Source organism: Benincasa hispida, chromosome 11 (genome assembly GCF_009727055.1).
Source record: "Benincasa hispida cultivar B227 chromosome 11, ASM972705v1, whole genome shotgun sequence".
NCBI lineage: Eukaryota > Viridiplantae > Streptophyta > Magnoliopsida > Cucurbitales > Cucurbitaceae > Benincasa > Benincasa hispida.
In genome coordinates this window covers 52,684,108-52,709,941 of record NC_052359.1, presented here as the reverse complement: position 1 = coordinate 52,709,941, position 25,834 = coordinate 52,684,108, and the positions used below count along the sequence as shown (strand labels likewise).

The following is a 25,834-nucleotide window of genomic DNA, read 5'->3' as shown; positions in this document are numbered from 1 at the left end:
ATGTTGCCCAGTTGTTGGAAGATAAATATATATGGTAATTTGTAATAAATTTGAATTTCATCATATATTTCATAACTATTAAATAGTTATTCGAACACGGAAAATACATGTTTACACTAATTGAATTCAACCGAATAATAATAATTAATACAACTAAACACTAAAAACATGCACATTCATGAGATCGCTCATCATTATGAGATTGTCCAAATTTACTACAAGATCGCTTATATTATTCATGAGATCACATAGTTAACTTTGGGCGACCATTTAGTATACTTTAAGCAATCGCCCAAATTTGGATAAGTCATCCCATATTTTTTTTATTACACGGTCGCATAATATAATATAAGCGATCGCGTAGTAACGTACATGTGAACGCTTAGGTTTACATAACTGTATTATTCAAATGCACAATTATGCAAACGCACAGTTATGCAAACAAACAGTAATTATCGGCATGCTTTGAACAAGAAATTACAAGGGAGAGAGTTGTCATACCAGTTGAAGACGGTCTTCAAACTTTGGAACTCAACACAGTGGAAACCTCTACCCGATCAACCAACGCCTAGCAAATGCGTCGACTGCAGCAGCACGAACAACTACAAACTCACCAACGCAACGAGGACGACACCACCAAAAAAAATCCCTAGGTATTCTTGGAGTGAGAACCCAAAGCGTGGTCTTTGGTGAGTTTGGTAGAGGAAGGAGGAAGAATAGATCGTGTAAGTGATAAGAAAGTGGGAGGGAAAAAGACACTATTGTATAGCAAGATGCTTATCGTTTAGGAGAAAGTACATGATTGTGTAGATTTTACTGAACAGTCGTTTAGAAAACAGAAGGCGATCGTTTAGCAAACACGACACACTATACGATCGTTTAGGAAAGCTAACTGATCGTTTAAGACTTAGTGTGCGATCGTTTAGGCGCTAGGTAGACGATCGTTTAGGCACAAAACGACTATCGTATAGGCTCTCGAGATTAAGCGATCGATTATGATTTTAGACCAACGCACTCTTCGATCTTTTTTCGGACGATCGATTCAAAATGAAACAAATTTCATTTTAATTCATCGATTACAGTAATCGACGCTCTTCCACTAACGCACATCCGAACATGATTTTGGGTTAATTATCATATAATTAACCAATTAAAATATTAATAAATATAATCATATTATATTTTAACCTATAGTTTGATATCACATATCTATTATAGTAATTTCTCCTTTACTTGATATAAATCATATTTATATCTAATTTCCTCCAAAATAATGTATCTCATACATTTAGCCAATTATATCATATATAATTAACCAGTTCAATTATATTATATATAATCAAACTTCCTCTTGTCAATTTGAACATTTCAAAATAACCCAAACACTGATTCTCGACTTTATCCAAGCTACCCAGGGGACCTAATGGACCTGTGGCTCGAAGCTCCAACGGTCCATGAATAGCTGACTAAACTCTTTAGCCACGAGATTCACCATCCGTTAACTGTCAAGCATTCCACTAAAGACCAACAGCTGAACTCTTCTTACCACAGATAATTTTTGTGTCCATCGAATATAACCAATCATGAGTACGATAACCCTTCACAGATGTTCGTAAGTACAGTTGGGCCAAATTACCGTTATGCCCTGTAGTTACATCTCACTCCTTAAGTACCACTGATTCCTCTAATGAACAATACAACATAGTCCAACTATGTGTGAATACCTTTCGGGCTAAGAGAAGATGTGTGGCACCACATCGTTCAAGCCCCGGAATCAGTCCTTAAGGGAGCTATCTATCTACTTACCCCTACTTCAGGGAAGGAGTGAATTCCATCTTGTGTAGCTAAGTTCCCAGCTCCCAAATCAGACGAATCCCCAAAATGGTAGGTTTGAATCGGTGACCTAGCCACTCACACCGATACAAATCAAAGGACCGCCCTCAATGGCAGAAGTTCCCAACTCACTCAGGATTGAGTTCATGTTACGTATAGTCATCCTAGTGAAGTGAAGTCTCTGTCATGAACGGTGTTATACAAACTCTTTGTATTAGACGCCCTCGCTTGCATGTCCCCAACACGAATGATCAGGATCAGACCATCTGTGACAGGTCATAACACTTATGACCATTCCACAAAGCGGGTTGTATCCGTAGCGTTACCAGGATAAGGTTTCCCTCTTATATCCATATACTACAGACCATTTTGGTTATCACTCAAGACATGATCCACTTATATGTCACCACATACATGTTTCAGTCACATACAGATAACTAGGGATTTTATATTTATTGGTTTGTGGTAAAGAAAATAAAACAAGCAACTTAGCAAAATACAAAATGTGAAGTAAATATCATATATTATACAACACAAGTGTTTGTACAAGCTGTTTACAAACTACAGGACACAAGACTTTAGGGCATCAACCCCAACAATTCCCACTACATATCTTGTAGACTAAATGGACCCTAATCAGGTGTTATCAGTGTTTGTCTACATGTTTTCTTATTATGTCCTCTGGTACCACATCGTGTACACCTGTGGATTTTTAGTGGCTCATCCCCAGTAGAAGGTATTATAACAGTTTAACGTCAATCAACACTTGATACCTTCCGTGGTGGTAAAATTTCAAGGTTTTCGAACACTAGTCTTCATCTCTATTCCTGTCTATGTCCAACTAGGTAGATCGATTCAATGTAAGAGGCAAGTACACATTCAACAATAAACCACTTTGTGCACAATGTTTGAACATTAATTTTACGAAGCGTCATCGCAGCAATTATATATGAGCATGGAATCTCCATGCAGTTGAACTCCATACAAGTGCACGTACATGAATGAAGATCAACCAACCCCCCTAAATATCCACCGTCCACATTAAGTACATGCATATCAACTATGAAAACACGGTAGGTTCTAGAATTCAATTCTCCTTCCTTAAACAAATCCATTGTGTAGTCAGTAACAATATTTGTGCTTTCCATTGCATGAGTACATCAAACATAGAACCAACCCTACAGCCACTCACATATATGTTCCAACAACTTCGTGATAGGAAGTTTATGGGCATCTTTTAATACAACGTTGAGGTATTCTACTATGTTCAGTCATTTTGTCATATATAAAATGGACTTGATAAACTCTTGTCCACCATTGTAAGCCAATCTCCTTAAGATATGCCGTCACACCAGGATATTGTTGGAGTTTGACCCTTATTTGAAACTCAGACATTCTATAGCCTTTTCATATGATCTCCAATATAATTATTTTCGGATTAGTCTCATTCCCCACCAAATTGTACAAAGATACGAAATAGCATCATTGATCTGAAATCAGAAAATAGACAATTGGATTCAAATTGCTATCAAGATTATTAAAGTAAGTGATCGCCCTGTTGAGGTTGATGCCCTAAATCTCGTAGGATTCTATAGTTTGTAAACCTTGTACGAACAAACTTCTATGTGATTAATAATATTTGATATTTTATTCACGGTGTCTATGAAAGATGTGATATTTTAGTTGTATTAACCACAGACCAATAAACTAACATCCAAGGTTATCGTTGTAACTTAAATATGTATGTGGAGATATACACGTGGATCATGTTTAAGTAATAATCTAAATGGTTTGTAATATATGGATAAGGATGGGTACTTTATCTTGGTGATACTACGAGTATGGCCCGCTTTGTAGGTGTTACAAATATTGTAAATAAATGATCTGATCCTAATCATTCATGTATTAGACATGCCAGCGGGGATATTCTATACAAAGGAGTTTGTATAAGACTGGACCCCGAGATATTTAGTCTTATTATATAACGCCATTCATAATAGACTTTCATTTCACTAGAATGACCATAGGTAACATGACCTTAATCCTGAGTGAGTTGTGAACTCCTACCTATGAGAATGGTCCTTTGATTTGTATGGGTGAGAGTGGCCAGATCGCCAACTTAACAAACCTACCATTTTGGGGATTTGTCTAATTGGGGAGCTGGGAACTCAGCTACACAAGATAGAATTCACTCCTTCCCCAAAGCAGGGGTAAGTAGATAAATTGCTCCCTTAAAGGTTGATTCCAGGTCTTGAATAATGTGGCGTCACACCCTCTCTTGGCTCGAGAGAGGAGTTTAGTCATAGTAAGACTATGATCTATTATTCATTAGAGAATCAGTGGTACTTAAGGAGTTAAATGTAACTACAGGGGCAAAATGGTAATTTGGCCTAGCTGTACTTACGAGTAATTTGTGGAAGGGTCATCATACTATTGATTGGTTATATCTAATGAACACAGAAATATATTTGTAGTGCGAAGAGTGTAGCTGTCAGTCTTTATTGGAGTGTCCGGCAGTTAACAAATAGTGGATAATGTAATTAAAGAGTTTAATTAATTATTCAAGTACCATTGGAGCTTCAAGCTACAGGTCCCTAAGGTCCTCTTAGTAGTTCAAAAGGATTTAGTTGAGAATTAGTTTTGGGTTAATTTGAATTGTTCAAATTAATAAGAGGAAATTTAATTATATATTATATAATTAAATTGATTCAATTATATATTATATAACTAATACAATGTATTTGATAAATTATAGTTTAATTGGAGGAATACATATTTGAATGTGATTCAAATATATTTCTATGAATGAGATTCGTATTTGTTAAATATAATATAAATATGATTTATATTAAATGTCATAAAATAGAGAAAAAGAACTATAGTTTATATTGTATATTATGCAATATTAAAACTATAGATTATAAATATAATATGATAAGTTGATTATCATATTTATTTATATTATTAATTATATGGATAATTAATCCTTTTTTTCTCTCTAACCACCTTAGTGGGAGGTTAGTTGGTTTTTATGACAAAATAGAATGAATAAAATATGATTTTATTATTTCATAACTAAGCTACACGAATTGTGGAGAATCTATATGATAGATTGAGAGAGCATATACGATAGGCTCACTGCCTATACGATTGAGTGATCTTATTATACGATAGTCTTCTTCTTTCTCAATCGTCTTCCCCCTTCAAACTCACAAACTCCCCCCTAACCAAAATAGTCAGAGCCCACCACTCCTGGGTTCTCACCTTGAGAATACCGAGGTCACCAAGTGGTTGTGCCTTCGGTTTTTGGTTCAATTTTTGTTGCTATTCGAGGAGTTCGTGATTGTCGAAGTGTTCGTGACAGTTTGAGGGTTGTACTAGAAGAAGTGTTCTTCAAAGGTATAATTACTTGAACCCTTTTGTTGAAAAGCATGCTGTAATTTTTATTAAGATGCATAATCTGTATGTTTATTGTAAATGTTTTGTTCTCAATCGAAATGAGATTTGGACGGTCTGCTTCCGCTCATAGATCTTGTAAATCGAGTTCCTTCATGCCCAACATATCATAGGTAATCGCCCAACATGGCATAGTAGATTGCCCATACTGATGTATGCGATCGTTTAGTTGTTTATAACCGATTGTTTATATGTTTATAAACAATCGTTATATAATAATAAACGATCGCTTACATCCGTATGGGGGATCTCCTATCATTCTGAAAGCGATCTTCAAAGAAAAAGATGTAGTTAACACATACATTTTCTCCATTTTGGTTATGACAAACTATCTTGCCATATACCCACGACAAAATGAACTAAATGAAGGTGAAAGCAATCGACAATGAGAATGTTGGCCTAAAACTGAGAGAACAATGGGAGAAATTGGGGAGTTCAAGTGAAAGTGAATAACTGAAAGTGACATTCTATTACTTTTCTCATGCTTGAAATCAATAACATTCAGTGTTGGTGGTAGAATGTTAGTTGAGAATAAACGCTTTGGTAAAATGTTGGTGTTGCATTGAATACATCTGTTATCAATGACTGAAGAAACTCATTGTTGAAGAAGGAAGAAATAAGCGCTAGAATGAGAAGATGTTTTAAACTTGAGGGTATAACTGATATTTCACATGGCAAAAAGGTCGATCATAGAAAACCTTTTAGAAAGAGGTCAGCCATAGAAAAGTTTTTTATTTTTGGGTCACTTTGTGAAATTTTTCTATGCTTAAGAGAGAATTAAAATTTGAGGGTATTTGAAGAATTTCACATGGGAAAAATGTCATAACTTTTTAAGAATAGGTCAGTCATAGAAAAGTTTTTTTTTTTGGGTCATTTTGTAAAATTTTTCGAGCTTTGACCAAAGGTTTTGCCTAATCCCACAAGGGTTTTCTTGTCCTATGTCTGTAATGATAATATGTGTGTGTGTGAAAGGTTATGCAAAATTACATGTTAAGAAACTGTTTTCAGATATAATATAAGTTATTTATTATTTAAAAAAAAGAAAAAAAAAGAAAAAAAAAAGAGAGAGAAAGAGAAGGAAAGAAAAGGAAGAAGAAGAAACATACACACTTTGGAGTCGACTTTTTTTTTTCTCTTTCGTCAAGTTCAAAAACATTTGGAGTTTGAGCAAACATTTGACTTTTTGAATCTCAATCGAAGATGTATGTTTAGATTAATCTAACTATACTTGAAGATATATTTCTAAACTAATTAAGTTATACTCAAATTGACATAAGCGTAAAATATCTTTTTATCGAATTCTTTAAAAATTGATCTTCATAGATGATCTGTATAACAATTTCGTAAAAAGCGTGCAATGTGACTGGTGATGACTATTAGAATATTATTTACTGTTGTAACGAATTGTATTTAGTTTGAACAAATCATTTTTCTTGTAGTATTTTAGTTTCTTCTACCTATTTTCAGATGAGTTGAACGTGCACTCATGTACAAATAGAAGGCTCTTTGCCCTCATTCAAATGCAAGGAAATTACATAACTTTTATATTAGTGTTTACTTGGTATAAGAGCTAAACGCCTCCTTTTCTCTCCCAGAAATTTGTTGATTCCTCCGGCCAACAATTCATCTTCAGCTGCCACTGCCGTTTAAACATCAACAACTTTGTTTTTGTTATCAAATATGACCAATCTTATTCAAGTTCATCTAGACTATACTAATTATGTTATGCAGAAATATCAGGTTTCTTCCTCCCCTCTTTGGTCACATTGACAATTCTACTGTAGTTCCTGCATGATTTGTTCAAACACCAGCTAGCCGAGACACCACAAGGGTGATTGTTGTGTACAAACAATGGTGCAGTCGTGACCAAAAATTTGTCACCTCTGTAGTGTATCGACCAACCGGTGTTTGAAAAAATTGTGCAAGAGCTGGTCTAGAATCGTCAATGTGACCAAAAAGGGAATGGAAGAAACCTAACCTGATATTTTCAGGTAACATAATCAGTGGAATCCAGACAAACTTAAACAAGATTTCAAATATTTAATAATAAAAACATAGGTGTTGATGTTACAGCAATAGTGGCAGCTGGAGATGAAGTGTGACCATGAGCTCTCCCTTTACAGGAGGAATCAACAAACTTCAGAAGAAAAAAATATATATGTCAACGTAGATTTAGTACCAAATAAAAACTCAGCACGAAAAAAGAAATAGAATGAGGAAATAGAGCCCCTATTTATATATGAGTACAAATAACAACTCACCTTAAGTATGAAGAAATAGAAATTAAGTTAAAATAGAATGAATTTGCTCAAACCATATACAATTTGTAACAACAGTAAATAATATTCTAATAGACTAATAGTTTGAACAATAACCTTAAGGGGGTGTTTGTTTCAAAGGTTGGGATTAGATGGGTTAGGCATCCAGTCTAACCCTTGTTTGGGACATGGATTTAGGAAGTCTTGGCTTCCTACATCATTTCCTATGAGTTTGAATAGTGTTACCCCTCTTTTTTTTTTTAATAATTTAATCTAAGAAGTCAGCCAACCTCCGGACACCACCTTTGGTGAGCACCACGACCAACTCCGGCCGCCTCCCTCCGACGACTACCGCAAGCCAACTCCGGTTGCCACCCTCCGGCGACCATCGCTAACCAACTCCGATAGCCACCTCCGGTGAATGCCACCGGCCAACTCTGGCAGCCACCTTCGGCGAACGCCGCCGGCCAACCCCGGCCACCACCGACTAACTCTGGCCACACTTTGGTGACCGTTGTTGGCCAACTTCTAGTTGCCACTAGCTAACTCCGACCACCATCAACCAACCTCTTGCACCCCCTTCCCCCACACTAGAAAATTCAAGCTACCAACTCCATTGGTCGCCCTCTGACCCACCAACCAACCTTGAAAAACTAAAAATACTCTTAATATATAACAAACAAAACAAATTTGTATATAAAAACACTTATAAGATAGAATTGCAATACATATATGTTTTTTTATTTTAATGATTTTTATAAAAAGAGTTTAATTAAAAATGAATTTTTGAAAAAAAAATTCTAAGTCATTCCAAACATACCAATGGATTGCAATTATATAGTAACTGTATAATTAGGTATATTTATTTAGGTTATATGCATAGAAAGCCCTAGTTTAATTTAACATTTTTTTTTTTTTTTTTTTGTTGATCAATTTAACTAGCTCGAAGACTTAGAATCATTTTATAAAGGTAAAGATTTAAAATGTTTAAAACAACTTAAGACATTGTTTGAATGCTTTGAGTGTTTTTCAATTTTGGATTGAATATGTTTGAATGCTTTGAGTCTTTTTTAATGTTTTTGGGGTTTGAATTTTAATTCTAAGACATTCCATAATTTTAAGACATTGTTTGAAATTTGAATGCTTTGAATTTTGGGATTGAATGCTTTCAATATGTTTGAATATTTTGAAAATTAAGTCCAAGTCTAGAGAGGGTTTTTTAAATTAAATCTTTGGTAGATTGAAAACAATGTCTTCATCACCTTCTACAAATAAAGATTCTTCAAGTCCAATTCCAAGTCCAATCCCAGATCCAACCCTAGATTCAATCCTAAATTCAACCCCAAATTCAATCCCAAATTTAACTCCATGCCCTTCGAATGATGATAATTTGAATGTTGATAATTGTGTTATTCTTGGTGAGGATATTGAGAAGGGATCTTTAAAAAGAAGATTGACATCGGTTGCTTGGAACCATTTTAAGAAACAAAAAATAGATGGAGTAGACAAGGTAGTTTGTAATTATTGCAAATGAAAATTAGGGGGTGAAAGTAAAAATGGAACCAAACATTTGCACGATCATATTAAGATATGCCCATATAAAGGACAAAAGTACATACGACAATCTCTATTGAATCTTAAGAGAGAAAACAATATATTGAGTTTATATAACTTTGATTAGGAAGCTGCAAAAAAAGCATTAGCTAGGATGATAATGAAACGTGAATATCCTCTCTCAATAGTTGAGCATCAAGGTATTAGGGAATTTTGTAATGTCATCCAACCATTATTTAAGATGGTGTCAAGAAACACAATAAAGGAGATTTTGAAAATTTATGAGACTGAAAAGTTGAAAACCATGACATTGTTGAATGAGATCAAAAGAAAAATTGTCCTTACAACGGACTGTGGACTTCCAACCACCAAACAAAAGGTTATATGACTGTCACTGCTCGTTGGGTTTTGCAAAACAAAATAATCAGGTTTATATATGTCCCTTCTCCACACACTTTTGAGATGCTTCATGAAGAAATAATGGAATGTTTGTTAGATTGAAATATTGATCGAAAATTGTCATTTGTAACTGTAGATAATTGTAATACAAATGACTTCATGGTTAATATGCTTGTTGATAGTTTGTGTGGAAACTTAATATTGGATGGGAGTTTATTTCATATGCGGTGTTGTGCTCATATTCTGAACTTGATTGTGAAAGATGGGTTGGCAGTGATAGGAGATGGGATCGAAAGAGTATGTAATAGTGTGTCTTTTTGGGCTGTCTCTTATACACATCTAGATGTGTATAAGAGACAGGTCAGATGTTGAGTCTTGATTGTTGTACTAGGTGGAATTCTACATATTTTATGTTAGCCACTGCATTAAAGTACAAGGCTGTTTTTTATTGATTAAAACAATGAGAACCAAGGTAAAGTGTTTGCCTTTGAATCAAGATTGGGTATTAGCAAAAGAGATATGTGAGAAACTGAAAACATTTCATCACGTGACTGAAATATTTTCTGGATCCAAATATTCTACTGCTAATATTTTTTTCCCAAAAATTTGCAAATTGAAATTAGTGGACTAATTCTAGCATTCAAGAGATAAGAGACATGGCTTCAAATATGATGTCAAAGTTTGATAAGTATTGGAAGAAAATTCATAGAGTAATGGTCATATCTGCAGTTTTAGATCCACGTTACAAATTGAAGTTGATTGAGTTTTACTTCTCTAGAATTTATGGAGATAGTTTTTTTCTTGAAATGGAGAGATTAAAAAAAATTGTTCAAATTTGGAAACAAATATTAGCTAAAACATGAAGGTGAATGTGATGATTATCACTCTAAAAGTTTAGATGAAACCTCATAGAATATAGAATTTGATGATTTTAATGATTATGACTTGTTTGTACTAAATTCTAATAATATAAATTAGAAGCAACAGTTTGATGCATATTTGGATGAATCTTTCTTACCTCGAACATCTAATTTTGACATTTTGAGTTGGTGGAAATTGAATAGTGTCAAGTATCCAATTTTACAAGAAATTGCAAGAGACATATTAGTCATCCATTATCTAGTGTTGCATCGAAGTTTGCTTTTAGTACCTGTGGTAGGATTGTAAGCCCACATCGTAACAAACTTCATCTGAAGATGATAGAGGTTTTGATGTGCGCTCAAAATTGAATTGCAACTTAAGTTTTGTTTGTTTATTTTGTTTTACCTCTTTTTAGCATTTAATATATTAATAAATATTTTTTTTTATTAGAAGATGCAGACGATTATAATGAAGATATGGTGACTAAAGTATGCTCAAGGATTAACATATTTTGTGACCTAGCTTTTTTTTTTTTTTTGTGACATTATTTATTAATTACATTTTAAATGTAGGAATGAATAATACTCACAATTAAAGATGGGATGATGCCAAGAAAGGAGAAAGATTTGAATGTGAAGTCATCGAAAAGAGAAAGACGAACAATTTATGTATTTTAAAAGTATAAGACATTTGCCTTTAACTGACTTTCTTATTCAAACTTTATTGAATTTTAAGTTATAAACTAATTTAATGAATTTGTCAGCTTTTAAATTGTGTTTATTTCATATATTAGTCTATTATATTTTGTTTATTTTTTGTGGACTAGTCAAATTTTAAATAAAATCACTCAATTAAAATATGAGGAATTCGATAAACTTATTTAATGGATTTGTAAGCTTCTAAATTGTGTTTATTTTATAGATTAGAAATTAAATTTTGTTTCTTTTTTTGTGGACTAATCAAATTTTAATTAAAAAAATGGAGAATCTCCATTGGAAAATAGTAGAGAAACGGGAAATGAGGCCCCACGAAGACTCTGTTTCCCCTAACGGGGAATCCCCGCCCTTGCCAACCCTATCCATACTCATATTATACTTGAAAAAAGGTTAAAATAAAAGTGTTCTTCCCCAATTTATAACTTTGCATCTATTTTATTTCTAATATTACAAAATTTTATAATAGGTTATTGGGCTGTGAATACTATTATTTAAAATAAATAAATTAAATGGACACGGTACTTTAAAAATATTACAAATTAGCTCTTGAAATTTGTATATATTTAGAAAATAAAGTGTCGATCTCTAACTTTTCGATTTTCTATTTTCTATTTAATAATTTCCTAACAAACTTAAAATTTTAAAAATTAATTGATCTATCAATGTAAACTAAATTTCATGCATGATAAAAAGCTAAACTTTCAATTTTGCCTCTTAAATCTATGAATTTTGATTATATCAAAAATTGAAAACTAAATTTGTAATTTAACTTATTACCAAATTTATTAGTTAAGATTAATTCACGCCTATAATCAAATTTCAAAAATAAAAAATTTACTAAATGCCTCGTCTTTACAGTTGATGGATCATACCATACAAACATGCACGGTCTCCTCTATTCAAATTTACAGCTTCTCTATTCAAATGAGATTGTTCAACGAGGGAAAAGGAGTCTACAAGAAGAACGTGGCAAAGCAAACCGTAAAATTAATATTATTTCTATAATTACCAATTACCATGGAAGATTTTAAACATAAAGAACTGCATTGCTAAAAAGAAATCTTCCAAAGTGGCCTGAATCAATCCTGGAATATGGGTATTATATATTGAAAATACCCCAAGAACGGTAAATAATGTATGTTAATATGTTATAAAATGACATTAAAGAAGGTGATGGATAAAAATCAGTACAAGAAAGGCCTTACGTTTCCAAATCTTGCACATAAGCAAAAGGCCAGGTCGGGTCGATCATGGAAAACTGGTCATCTCTCTAGGTTTAGTTTTAAGTAGGAACTAGTAGGAATTGATTCTCCCCTGAGGATATTTTTTCTCAACAGCACCAATTCTTTCATACGATATGTGACACCTTCCCTTGAATCAAACCCATTGGTATCTGCCACCAAAAGGCTTTAACTTTAGTCAGCCTGGACTAGGCATGTCGTGTAAAAAGCATATAAAAGAGGGATTGCACTCACATATATCAGATACTTGCAGTAAAATGTTTCAAGAAATGTCTTCGGCACATGTAAAACATTACATTCATTTTCTTAACATGCATACTCTTTTTTTTACTTCCATTGAGAAAAAATGAAAGAAAATAAGGACATACAAAAAAAACCTCTATTAGAGAAAGGGCTTCCAACTAAGTAAGATGTTGCCTAGGGAATAATTAAAAAAAAAATCTTTAAAACCAAAGCCCAAAGATATACATGGAACCTCACCAAGAACCAAATCTATTGTTCCTTTCCCCCCGAAGATCCCACAACAAAGCGTACACCCCCGCAAACCACAAAAAACAACCTTTCTCTTTGAAAGGCGGATGGAGGAGCAACTCTCCGATCATCAAACACGACTATTGCTCTGGTGCGTTAACACAAAATCAAACTCCTAAAAGAAACAATTTCAGAACTCACAAATTGACACTCCCAGAGAAGGTGATCCAAGTTTTCCTCTACCTTCTGACAAATGATACAACAAAAATGACCCATTAACGAAGGCATCTTTCTCAAAAGCCTATCTACCATGTTCACAAGACCAAAAAACTTTCTTCGATATCTTAATCCTCCGTAAAACATCAAAGACCGACTGAAAAACAGGGGTCGAATAAAATGCTAACTCCAAAAAAACATGATGGAATTTTCAACTGTGTTTTTCAAGTCCCTAGAAATAGTTGCAAGAATAATTAAAGATCTCACTGATGCTGCCCATTCACAGAAACTCTGGTTGCATCTCAAAACTAATAGCACACCCCAAAAGAAACAGACTGTTTAGCGTTTACTATAGTAGATGGTATCTTACCGGGCCAAAAGATCTCGAGTCCATGCTGCATTCTGCATTATCGCCTTCAACCCAACAATGTCCTTCTGAAACCTTGACAACATCATATGTTTGACGAGTTCCAACCCAATCTCCTGGTAAGGCAATAATTCTTTTCACATGTTTCTCCTTGTAATTACAAGGGGAGCTGCAATAGGTCAACAATTTTGGGAGGGAAATTTTATACAAAATGTGCAAGTCTCTCAGAGTAAAGTTGTGACAAATTGGGAAGTGTGATCACAGCATGTTCACTAAGTGTGGATCAAAAACATTTCGCACATTCCATATAAGAAAAGAGGATGCAAAAGTGACAAGGTTCTGCCATTCTCCAGTTAAACAAATGGCCTACACGACAATATGAAATGAAAATATTTTCTAATTCAGGAAAGTATGGTTTGAGATGGATCAATTAAAATCATTTTTTTGAAAAGAAAATTAAGAAACTAAGGTTTTCATTGATGATATTCAAAGTACAGAAAGAAACCAAGGAAACATAAGAGAACAACTCCTAATTTTAAACCACCCTCCATGAGATACAACATTGTTCAAACTTTAGATAAAGCTCACATATAAAACTCCAGCCTTAATTTAAACTCAGAATCTTGCTAGGTCTGCATCTCCATACTCGAGCAAAGCTTGGTGCAAGAGGAAAGAGATCAACACACATCTTCTGCTTAGTAGGTCCTGAATTATTTTTAACATTTAATCCTTCCTTTTCTAAATATACTAACACTGCACAAAACGATAGGAAGGAACTTTCTATCTATCTTACCCTCTCTTAACCTGCGCTCAATCACTTGAAATTACATCATCAGTACTAATACACTTCAAGAGCAAGATGGATCACTGTGCTACCCATTAATTCGGATGATTTAAAATGACTTGAGCAAATATATTTTATATGAATTTTTTTCCGAAAGAATAAAATTATTTTGATGGAAACCGAGCTTTCATTGAGATAAAATGAAAGAATAGAAAAGTGCATGCAGAAAGACAACCCACTAAGAGAAGCCAATCAAAGAGCTTTAGCTATAAAATAAAAGATCTTCAATTCAAAATAATAACACCAATGTGCAAAATATCCTTGAAAATCGATGTCCAAATAGGCCGGCCACACCTCCTCCCAGGTCTCTCCCAATCTCGAAAAATCTTGTACCTCTTGATCCAAATATCTCAAAGGACTACAAAGAAGTCAACCTACCATAAAATCCAACCCCTATAATGAGAAGACGAATGCCTAAGAGTAACCATTTCATTCTATACAAATTGCACGTGATGGAGTTAAGCTTATCTTAATTTTTAGTTCCTTGTTTTTATTCTTAGTATGAACGGCTTTGGGAAGTTAATAAATTGGAGTCCAAACATGATTTCTCCATTACGTGAGCAATGATTAATCATATAGCCGTGCAGCCTATTTCTGGTCATAACACAATTGAGAAGAGCCAATCCAAACCTTAAATTATCTGGCTTGCACCTTTTAAGATGCAAACATTGAGCAATCGAGCAAGACCATCCACATACAATGCACTAGATCATCCTATAAAAGAGAGATTAAATCAAGCTATTACCACGATCCACAAAATAAATGTCCAGAACAAGACTACACAGATAATTATATTAGTAGCAATGAAGGGAAACTAACCGGTAAACAATCACGTCACCGGGAGAAAATTTATACTTCTCAATGCAAAATTTGTCAACTAGCACGTAGTCACCTGAAACCAAACCCAAGCATTGATGGTATCATCTCGCTACAACAAACATGTCGTGTTTAGAAAATTACCTGTCACTGATCCTGCCAGAGAAGTCGCTCTAGGATTAAAAGTGGGAGACATTGAAACACCTCGGATAGGGACAACACCCGCATAACGATCCGAAACAGTAACCCCTATAATTCCAAATGTGAAACATTTCTTCGCAACGTTCCACACTAAATTCCAAATGGATCCATATCAAGGGTGAAGTGGGAGGTCAGGAGCTGCAACATGGATAAATCTATAATGAAATAAACTCGAAGTTGGCAAATATAAAATAATCATTTGTCATTTAGGATTTTTGAACTTCCAGAACAGAATCACAGCAAAGAGCATACAGATCGAACTCTAATCGGAAGAAATTTGACCACACGATTTTACCTAGAAATTGATAGTTCACAACAGACAGGAACCGCAAGCTTCCGGCGAGGAACCAAAATATGCCCAAGGAATTCTTCCTTAACGGTGTTGGAACAATTGAAGCCTGTTTTGACAATAGGAAAGAGAAACGACATAATTCAAGAGGAGGGATTCTTGGCCAAATCCGCTGGAGAACATCACTCCACTAACTCAGACCCAAACCCTAACACAGTAACGAAGGCGCGAACGTGCCCAAGACAAGAAAAAGAAAGGAAATTGAAACTCTCTTCCGGATATAATAGTCTCTGGCAAATATAGCAATTTATATCTAAAGTATTAATAGATATAACATAATCTAAAATAAACATGAATATAATAAAATTTAGATAATCTATTAATAATATATTATATTGTTGATAGAAATATATTAATGATAAATCTTATCGTTCAGTGATACAAGTCTATCGTTAATAAATTTTATCATACTTATAATTCTTTTACACTGATGTGATACATTTGATTATTGTTCTTAAAAATAATATATATTACAATTACCCTTATTATTATGGTTATTTTCAAGATCAAATGTTAATATCATTTTTATCCTATAAACATAAAAATACCATTTTTGTCCTACTTTAGATCTAATTTCATGATTCTGAACTTACGAAAAAGTTCGAGAGAGGCAACTCTAAGAGTAAATTTGAGAAAGTTGTCTCATCCAAAATTATTTGAAAATAGCAAGAAAAACTCATGAGAGGTAATTTAGAAGAGTGGAAAAATCAATTAAGTCATCTAACCCTATTATTCCACCTTAACCTCAGAGGCCAATTTGCCCTTCTCCTTAGGCTCCTATTTGACAGGTCTAATCTAGCCTTCCAGAGTTCTATTCATAAAGGGATTGAGAAAACTATAAAACTATATATATATATAACTTAATTCCCCTTGTTCTCTAAAAAGTTACCATAATACTTGTATTGAAACTAGCTTAATCATTGACATGAAGATCAAGTGAATTTTCTTGACCAAATTTTACCATCAACCAATATTATTCTAGCTTTTGCCTAGATTATGAGTTTTTGCAAAATTTACCTCGAGTTTCGATAAACAAAATAATTTTACACGTGGCAGATTCAGACATACATTTAATAAAAAAATTGATGATGATGTTGGAATAAAATTTAAAATTTTTAGTAAACAAGTCGAAAATAGGTACAACTTAGTAAGAATAGATATATATTAATTATCTTCCAGTCAAAGATCGAAGATGAATTTTCATATTCCACTTTTTGTAATGGTTGATTTTAAGTTTAATATAGTGGCCTCTATTCTTCACAAAAAGATTAATGGGTTTAAATGGATTTGACTTCACTTTTAATCACATGTCACATATCTCAATCGAAGGAATATGTATTTATGTATTACTATCTGTAAATCTTCTCCAACCCACCCCATCGATCCTTTGACAGACGGTTCAGATATAATAATTTACATGATATGACAGGAAGAGAATTGCAATTTTGCCCTCTAAAAATATAAATTACAAACCAGAGCTAGAACAAAGAACTCAACCATTTCAAGATGAATAGAAGAGTGTGTCAATAATGGTAGTGTGGAGAGGGTCACTCAGATGGGTTGCCCAGTTATTGAGGGGGCCTTTGCCAGTGGCAGCAGCTTGAACGGCAAAACCGAGAAACGCAACCATGGCGAGGCGAGCGTGCTTGATCTCAGCCAGTTGTAGCGTCACCTTCTTCTCGGGATCGGCAGCTAAGCCAAGAGGATCAAAGTACTTGCCCCCCGGGTAAAGTCTCTTCTCTGGATCAAGCTCACCGTTTCTTTGAAACTCAATGTACCCAATTACCAGAACTTCTATCCATATCAATGTTGATATAGAGAATGGAAGTGGCTGTCCAAGATATGAGGATCCTTCCACCAGTTCTACCTGAAATTTCACGTTCACAAAAATGCATTGTTAATTCACCATATTTTCTCAAAGTAATTAAGCATCATTAGCTTAAGCTTCATCTAAGCTTATGGAATTTTCTCAAAGTAATTAAGAAATCAATATTTCAACCGCAGTTATGATAAAGGTTTAGAATAAAATTCCCAATAAATAACCTTTGATTTCTTTTCCCCCAAAATTGTATTTATTTACTCACAATTTCTTACTCAAGTTTCCCATATCTACTAGTTCAAATTCTAAAAACAAAAACAATATGGAACTCCTAACCAATGGTGGTTGTGGCAAATCTAATCATTATTATCGTCTTCAAAATCACTCGGAAGATCACCCCAACTATTCAAAATAAATTTTAGTCATATGAAAAATATAATTAAAAGTATAATATTAAACTATGAGTGGTTAAAAGTGTATTTTGAAATAGTTTGATTTTGGGTGGTTAGAAGTATATTTTGAAATAGTTTTATATTTGACAAAAATGATTTTAATTATTTCAAAATCACTTCTAGGATATGTTTGATAGTGATTTCTAAATAATTAAAATCATTTTTAACGTATTCAAAATCACTCTAAAATATTTTTATTAATAAAAATGATTTTAACTCTTTCTAAATTACTTGCTATTAATCGAGAACCAACCTTTCCGGCATCTTGCCAAGTGACGCCGGTGAGCCACTCAACAGTGAGGGCACCAAGTGTAGCCAACATAGCCCACCTTCCATGGATCAGCTCACACTCCCGAAACCTCTGCAACCCAAACACCTCACTGTACGGCTGGAACGGTGTCGATTTCACATCCGCATTCTCGAACCGAGTACCAATCACATCACCAGCCACATTCTTAGCCAAGTTCTGGTCCAATGAGTCCAAGTCGAACTGCAAGTACTCCGCCGGTTTGCCCAGCCCAAATGGGTCGAATCCATAATCCCCCACCAAGCTCCCGTCCAGCCACTCCGGCGCCACGGCCCCCGGGAACCACAGCGGCCGATCCGAAACGGGCTTTTTTGACGATTTCTTTGGTGGGCTTTTTTGTTTGCCGAATGAGAATCTGGCTTGTACCCTACCCGAGCCGGCTGGGGCAACGGGAAGACGAGTTCCGATGAAGGAGGATGCGGCGGCGGCCATGGTGGAGAGATGGTAGGTGGTTGTAACGGTGGTTGGAATTTGGAGGTGTTATATAGAGTTGAGAGGGGAATTTGATTGCTGTTTGGGGAGTTTAATCGGTGGGGATAATTGTGGCCGTTGGATGAAGAAAGCGTATCCATCTGATGAGGAAAAAGGTTTCAGGCCTCAGGGCCTTATCTTTGCCTTATCAGGTTTATTTGGGGCCTATTGGACATAGTGTTTCTCTGGCTGTGATTGTGGTTGTTTTACTTGGATGGCCAGATGGCATCTTTTGATTCCACATCGTGATAAAGCCAACCCCATCTGGTCTGTTTGGCTGGAGTTTCAAATATAGTAGAAAATTACACAATCTTCACAAAATATGTATATATATTATCTCTTTTAGAAAGACTAATTTTACAGAACAACTCGGTTGTATTGAACTAATGACCTTTATTTTAGTTTATTAAAGTCATACCCCTATTATACTCACGACCTAACCGATTCAATTGGAAAAACTACAAAGAAGTATTTATACAGTTATAAACTACCTGAATTATTGTATTACACTCGAACTTTCAGTTTAGTCCCATCACAAAGAATCGGTTGGCGTATTTTTGAAATATTAAAAGCCCAATTGATCAAATTTAGTTGAAAGGTATGTGATTGTAATAACTTCCCCTATTACCACTCACCGACTATTCGAATTTAAATGTCAATGAATAATAGTTAATTGTGATTGCGAGTCGTCATATCTCACCTTTGAAAAATGAACTCATGCTGCAATGATAATTTGTAATGAGAATGATTATCAGTATAAGAGAAACAAATTTCATGTTCTAGAAGTGACGAGCCACATCAGATAATTATTTCTTTCTATGTCATTCCATACTCTGTTGTTAAGGCGACTCTATAAGCTGCTGCTACACATTCCCCTCCTTTCTTTCCTTAGATAGATGATCTTGTACTTTATTTGGTCATTTTATAGATGGTTAATGTCGTTGACATCCTAAAATAGAACAGCAAGAAATATCCCAAGAAACCAAAGAGAACTCACAATGCTTTCTTCGAGTTGCTGTTGATTGGCATCCACAGTTTCTTGCTGTGGAACTAATGAAATTTATCAGATCCTAGCAGGGAAGTGAGAATAGAAAATCCAACTCCAAATTCTCAATCATTGTAGTTTAAGTCAGTTTTGAACAAACTGAATGGAATCCAATTCAAAACAAGCCCTATTTTACTCCAAGTAACTGGCTTCGATGAATACCAATACTCGCGACTCACTTGACTTCATCTTTTATAAGAAAAGCATCAGGTACAAATCTTGTAAGGCCATTTGTCATTGCTGCTCCTACACGTGGTTGCTCCACATACTCCTGGCATTTAATGATATATGACCGTAAGCTTCTTCAATGTTATAGCTAACGCCAAATTTAGTAAATATGACAAAAGATTGGAGAGCTATCACAAGAATTGGAGTATGTCAATACCATGTCTAGAAGATGAACCTGGTGACTGAGTACCGCATGCCTTCATCATCATCTTATTGTCAAATGCGACTTCCACAGCATCAATCCGTACACTCCCTACAACCCAATATCTGTTTTCAGGTTAACAAAAGCCAGTTGAGATAAGACAGCCTAGACAGTAATGATCGAAGGTGACTTGGAGCAGGCTTCAGCTTTTGCAAATATTGGCAGAGTCTTGGCTAATTGAAAGCAAATTAAACAGGGGTAATGTAAGTCGATAACAAATTAGCATTTGCAAATCCTAAATGTGCATGTTATACTGATAAGAATTATGCACAATAACAAGGGTAATGATGTCTTTATATACAAATTACTTCCGGACCAAGCCTGGAATGTTCAATAGTGATTCAGATAATAAGAGATGAGTTTTGGATCTGGAACAATGAGAGGCAACTTATCAATGAACATGAAAAGCCTCTTCAAATTTTCCCTAGAGATGAAGGACAAGTCGACGATTTCACTACTACTGGTACATATCCAAAGATCTCCAGAATTCACTCTTTTCAGACTGTCACGGCAGAAGGGGCATGATTGAGATCGAGCGCGCCTGAAACCAAGATAACATGTTGCAAAAATCAGCTCCAAATAATCCACACTTTTTGTCAATAACAAACTAGAACTCGATTATGAACCAATAGCACATGAAAACAGCAGAGAGATTACCAACTTCTGTAGCACTTCATGCACATTGAATGATTGCAACTAGGCAACACAACCTTGCTGTTTAGCTCCATGCAAATACCACATTCTTCCTCTCTTTCCAAGTCGATTTCAGAGATCTTTCCTTTGTCCAACCGATCTTTCCTTTTGAATTTGGCAGCATATACTTCTCTCTGTTTTCTCTCTTCAATGTCGGTAATTCCTCTTTGAAGTTGCACTAGAGAAGGAAATATCACCCCTGTATTTCCAGAACTAAAAAATAGGATTAGCGACTCCAAATTTTAATGCGCCTCAAGTTGAAGAATGGGCAGCTTTTATCTACTTAGCCACTTACCATAGAACTCTTTGAGACTAGCCTTTCTTTCTTGAATAGACATGGTAGTCTTCCCGTCTTCATATGCCTGAAACAAATTTAGCACATTCACAGGATTGACAAGATACTTGTAGAGGCAAAGTAGGATAAGCTACTTCATCAGATTTTCATCTGTAGTGGTCAGTTTGATCCTACTTCAATCACCACACTTGGACAATGTAGGGGTCAAAAATGTCATTTGTCATGCAGGCTGCAGTACCTTATATATCAGAATTCTGAGCAGACCCAATGCACCAGCAAAATGACAATCAGTCCATTGCACGAAGAAGAGAAAGAACTGTGCAGCCGGGCTATAGGATAATCTCATTTGTAGGCATGCTCCACCGTATTCCTTGGGATAATCAGAAGCCCTGTTCAGAATTGAAGTGTTTTATTTCAACGCTTATGAATTAAATAACCCTCAGCTGGAACTATTGCACACTGAAAACAACAAAAATCTCCGTTTGAAAGAAAAAATCCGTCGCAGTTAAAGGCTAGAGTTGTCATACAATCCAGAGAAGTCTAGATATCTTACAAATTACTAGCTGGACCATGTGACAGTTTACAAACCACCTAAGCATACAACATAACCCACACAAAAGGAAGAAAATATATATTCAAATTACTGTTAAAATTTAGAAAATAAGGAACACAACAGTTATTAATAAATCTTAAATAAATAGTTCCGTAAATCTTAGAGCAGGAAACTACATATTTGAGCAGGCGCAGAACAATTCCATAAATAAGATCGAAGCGACTAATATCTAATCTACTAAGGTATCGAGAATGTGTAGATAACGAGCTGCAAAACCTAAAAGTTGAAGCTCCCTCAGACATCATAACCTATCAGACTATTTTCAGAGAAACTTTCCTGAACTTCAAACTCAATACGCATAGAACCAACACGAATGCCATCTAACCTAAGCATGGAGAAAACATAGATCATAAGATAGAAAATATTGAAACTCAGATGCTTCGATCATAGAAATCTAACAAACATAGCGGATAATTTCCAGACAATTAGAAACGCCAACATTGCAATAGCAATTCTCACACAATCCAGAGTAAATGTCAAATTATAAGAAAGTTGAACAGAATATAGAGAGATTACAAGGTATTAGCGAACTGAATATCAGCCTCGAGTGCCTTAAGGGAATCCTTGAAAGATTTCCGCATTTTGACTTAATTTCCACACTAAAAAACTCCCATCCACCACTTCCAGTATCAGCAGCAACAACTCCTACCTCATCTAATTCAATTCAATAGATAAATTCCCATTCAATTCAGAAGAAACCATAAAGAACACAAAAAACGAAACTCAAAAACATTAAAATAAAATAAAATAAAAATACCTCTGCAATCTGCAAGCGAAAATTCCTTACACCTCGTTCGACTTCAAGGGCGCACCTCTACAAGAAATCCAACCTATGAAATTATGAAATAATGAAATCCCCTTTCTGTGTGTAGTTCTTCGCCAAAGGGTTTTCGAAGTAAATTTTGTGAATTCGAGAAGTGAGGAAACAGCCGCAGAGAAGGGAAAGTGGGACTCACTTGGGTTTCTCTTCGCTTAGCGAACACGTAACAGAACCACCTCAGTTGCTTTAATAGTCACGAAGAAGCAGGTAGGTTCCAGATACTTATATTTACCAAAATGCCCTTGTACTTGCCTCCAATTTCCTAGACACTCTTTTGCTATTCTCACCCGTTACCGTCACAGTCATTCAACTTCGAAATCTCATTGGATTTCGTTATATCTGATGGGCGATTATTCTGATGACGTGGCACCTGCTTAGGGCAGCAGTGGCGGATTTGCGTCACTGTAGTGTGACGATAAAAAAAAATATAAAAGTGTGTAAATTGATGGCTTTCGCCATTTACTCACACGTGTACGGCCTGATATATTTTTCGCCGATCTTTTGTGAAACGCGGCAAGCATGCACGACTGATTCTCATCCGCATATGAAGCGGGCCCAACATTTCAGTAGCTTTTTAATATTTTAATTTTTAATTGTTATAAATCTTTTCGTGCGTATTTGTAGGAAGATTCGAGCGTGACGTGGGATGATTGGAGATAAAGGAGTGGGACCCCGCCTAAACAATACAAATTTTAAGTACAATCAAAATCATTTCCCATTAAAAGAGAAAAAAAAAAAAAAAAAAAACTTCAATTCAGTTTTTTTTTTCTCTTTTGAGATAATTCAGTTAGGTCCTCAATGGGTAATCATTTAATTTTTAATTTTTAAAAAATAAATCTGCCTTTCCTGGTTTATTCTCTCTTTTTTATAAATATCTTAACGAAACCCAGTCAAATTTTAAAATTTTTTTAAAAAAAATATTGTCGACAAATTCAGCTGGTATAGTGGAACCCATGTTGAAACCTAAGAGTTCAGAAAATTCAGGGAGTTCTGAAAGAGCTTAGAGTAAGCTGAGTAGGATCTATGAGATGAGCTTAGTGAAACTGAGCTTTAAAGAGAGTTTAATGGAGTTTAAAGGAGCTTAAGAAACGGCTCAAGAAGACCTATGAGAGAGTCTAAAGAATCTCAATAAAACCCATGATATAAGTTTTAGTGGAGCTCAAAGGGGCATAGACGTGATGAGAGCTCATAGGAGCCTGGTAGAGTTTTGTAGGACCCATGGAGCCTAAAGGAGCTTAAGAGACTCAATTGAGCGATTGGAGTTAAAGCCGTCTATGTTCACAACAGACAAAAGATGTTGAAAATTTAAGTGGTGCATTTGTAGTAGTAATAATGGTATAATCGCCTATCAAATTAATTATGTAGTTCCAAGAATTTAAGAGTACCATTATGAGTCCGACTAACTGTTATGCATTATTGTTCTATATATGCTATTAAAGTCATTGATCGAAGGTATGCCTAAACACCCACTATTTTTCTACTATCTAATTGTTCAAAAACACAAGACTAACTTTGGTGCCGAAGTGTGTATGGCTAGACACTACATCCGTATTCATTTGCCTTTTTCTTAAAAGTACTTGGACAAATTCCTCCTATAAAATAAATTCAAGGTTTTTTTTTTTCATCAACAGTGTTGGTTAAAAACTTGTTTTTATTTTTAGAAGTTGGTTGTGATTTTACTTAAGAAAGACTAAAATATTATTATTAAAAAAAATCAGGAAAATACTTAATACACAAAAACTAAAAATAAAAAGTCAAATAGATATTAAACAAGATCTTAAATTCAAAATTTTGTTTAATAATTCTTTGATTTTGTTTGTTTTAGTATGACCCAAACGACCAATCTTTCAACCGGTAATTAATGCTTTAGATATTCAACTAGATTTGAATTGACTATTAACTGTTTTTAAATTAAACCCATTAAATTAATAGTATAATAATTTTTTTCTCAAAATATAAAATAAAAATATCAAGACAATATATTCTAAATTAAAGGTAAGTTTGGATTGAAATTAACTTTCTAATGGATAAAAATCACCGTTCTTACACTTACACACTTTTTATTTAATAAGAATGACCTTTAATATTAATATTATTGTTTTCAAAACTTATTAGAGAAATATTGTTGTTTTGAAACTTATTAGAGAAATATTGTTGTTTTGGGATTTCGAGGCTAGAAGTGGAGGGTTGAAGATTCGACTAATGTAGAAGTCGAACGTTGAGAACTCGACAAACAAAAAAAAAAACTTGGAAACAATATGTAAATTAGGGTTGTCGAGGGTTGAAGTTTCGACATACATAAGTCGAAACTTCAACCATCAACAAGGAAAAGGAAATTTCGCTAATTTTGTGATGAGGATCTTGCTCTAGAAGGGAATCTTGCTAATTTTGTATATTAGGTTGTCGAAGGTTGAAGTTCTGGCATACATAAGTCGAAACTTCAACCCTCGACAAGGAAGATAAGTGGGTGAAGTAGATTGTAAGAGAGAGCGAGATTGTAGGAGGGAGCGAGATTGAAAGTGAGATTGTAGGAGAGCGAGATTGTAGGAGAAAGCCAGATTGAGAGAGCGAGATCGTAGGAGAGAGCGAGATTGTAGGAGAGAACGAGATTGTGAGCGAGAGCGAGATTGTGTCTGCCACATGGATTAAATGGTCAACCAGTCAGCTGACGTGGTCTGCCACATGGAAATCGTCTTCAATTTATTTACTTTCCATAAGTCTGAAAAAGTGCATATATATCACCATGTTGCCCCTGTTCTGATTTCCCTGCATGCATTGACTGATCTGATTCCTCTGCTCTGATTCCATGCATTCATTGACGCATTCATGCCCCTCTGCCATAGCCTTAATGCCTTTTCAACCACCCTAAACCCGTGGGTCGAGTGTTCAACACTCGACCTACATCCTTTTAAACCACCATCCTTTTCATTTTTCCTCAATCACTCATTCGATAATTTTTGAAGACTCACTGCCCTTGATTTTGCACACTCCTCTCCCCTTGATTTGCTCACTGCCCCTTCATAGCTCACTGCCCCCTCACTGCATTCGAAAATAATCCTTCGAAATCATCTTCCTATCCTCCCATTTCCATTTCCATTTCTCTTCTTGTATTTCGTTTAATACAAATTATTCTCACACAACTATATTGGTTCGTTACTCTACTAAATTTTTATTTTTTAAGAATAATTATAAATTTTATTTTTGTTCTTATATTATTATTTTTTTATATAGATTCTAATTTTTTTTTAATTTTTTGTAATTGTTGTCAAATAACAAATAAAAGGAAAAAATGGTGAACATTATCACT

The 25,834-nt window shown here is 34.7% G+C and overlaps 3 protein-coding genes across 5 annotated transcripts; all 3 read right to left on the bottom strand.

Annotated features, from left to right (window-relative positions):
• Positions 1–12,147: 12,147 nt before the first annotated feature.
• On the bottom strand, positions 12,148–15,345 carry LOC120091393 (mitochondrial inner membrane protease subunit 2; the record flags this gene model as incomplete). Its single annotated transcript, XM_039049399.1, has 4 exons — positions 12,148–12,470; positions 13,376–13,541; positions 15,036–15,108; positions 15,177–15,345. Coding segments are annotated over 4 exons (453 nt in total), but the record flags the coding sequence as incomplete, so codon positions are not given.
• A 1,552-nt stretch (positions 15,346–16,897) lies between these two features.
• Positions 16,898–18,776, bottom strand: LOC120090447 (chlorophyll a-b binding protein CP29.1, chloroplastic-like). Its single transcript, XM_039048113.1, has 2 exons — positions 18,107–18,776; positions 16,898–17,449 (listed from the first exon to the last, which is right to left on the bottom strand). The coding sequence occupies exons 1-2, from the start codon at positions 18,590–18,592 to the stop codon at positions 17,084–17,086; spliced, it is 852 nt and encodes a 283-aa protein (XP_038904041.1). The 5' UTR covers positions 18,593–18,776; the 3' UTR covers positions 16,898–17,083.
• A 945-nt stretch (positions 18,777–19,721) lies between these two features.
• Positions 19,722–22,694, bottom strand: LOC120090448 (E3 ubiquitin-protein ligase AIRP2). Of its 3 annotated transcripts, XM_039048114.1 has the most exons (7): positions 22,465–22,694; positions 22,224–22,361; positions 21,333–21,483; positions 21,095–21,161; positions 20,764–20,998; positions 20,062–20,647; positions 19,722–19,947 (listed from the first exon to the last, which is right to left on the bottom strand). In XM_039048114.1, the coding sequence occupies exons 2-6, from the start codon at positions 22,286–22,288 to the stop codon at positions 20,437–20,439; spliced, it is 729 nt and encodes a 242-aa protein (XP_038904042.1). In that variant the 5' UTR covers positions 22,289–22,361; positions 22,465–22,694; the 3' UTR covers positions 19,722–19,947; positions 20,062–20,436. The 3 variants fall into 3 exon arrangements, with proteins under 3 accessions (XP_038904042.1, XP_038904043.1, XP_038904044.1); XM_039048115.1 differs by lacking the exon at positions 22,224–22,361; XM_039048116.1 differs by lacking the exon at positions 19,722–19,947 and having other exon boundaries at positions 20,461–20,647; positions 20,768–20,998.
• Positions 22,695–25,834: the final 3,140 nt, after the last annotated feature.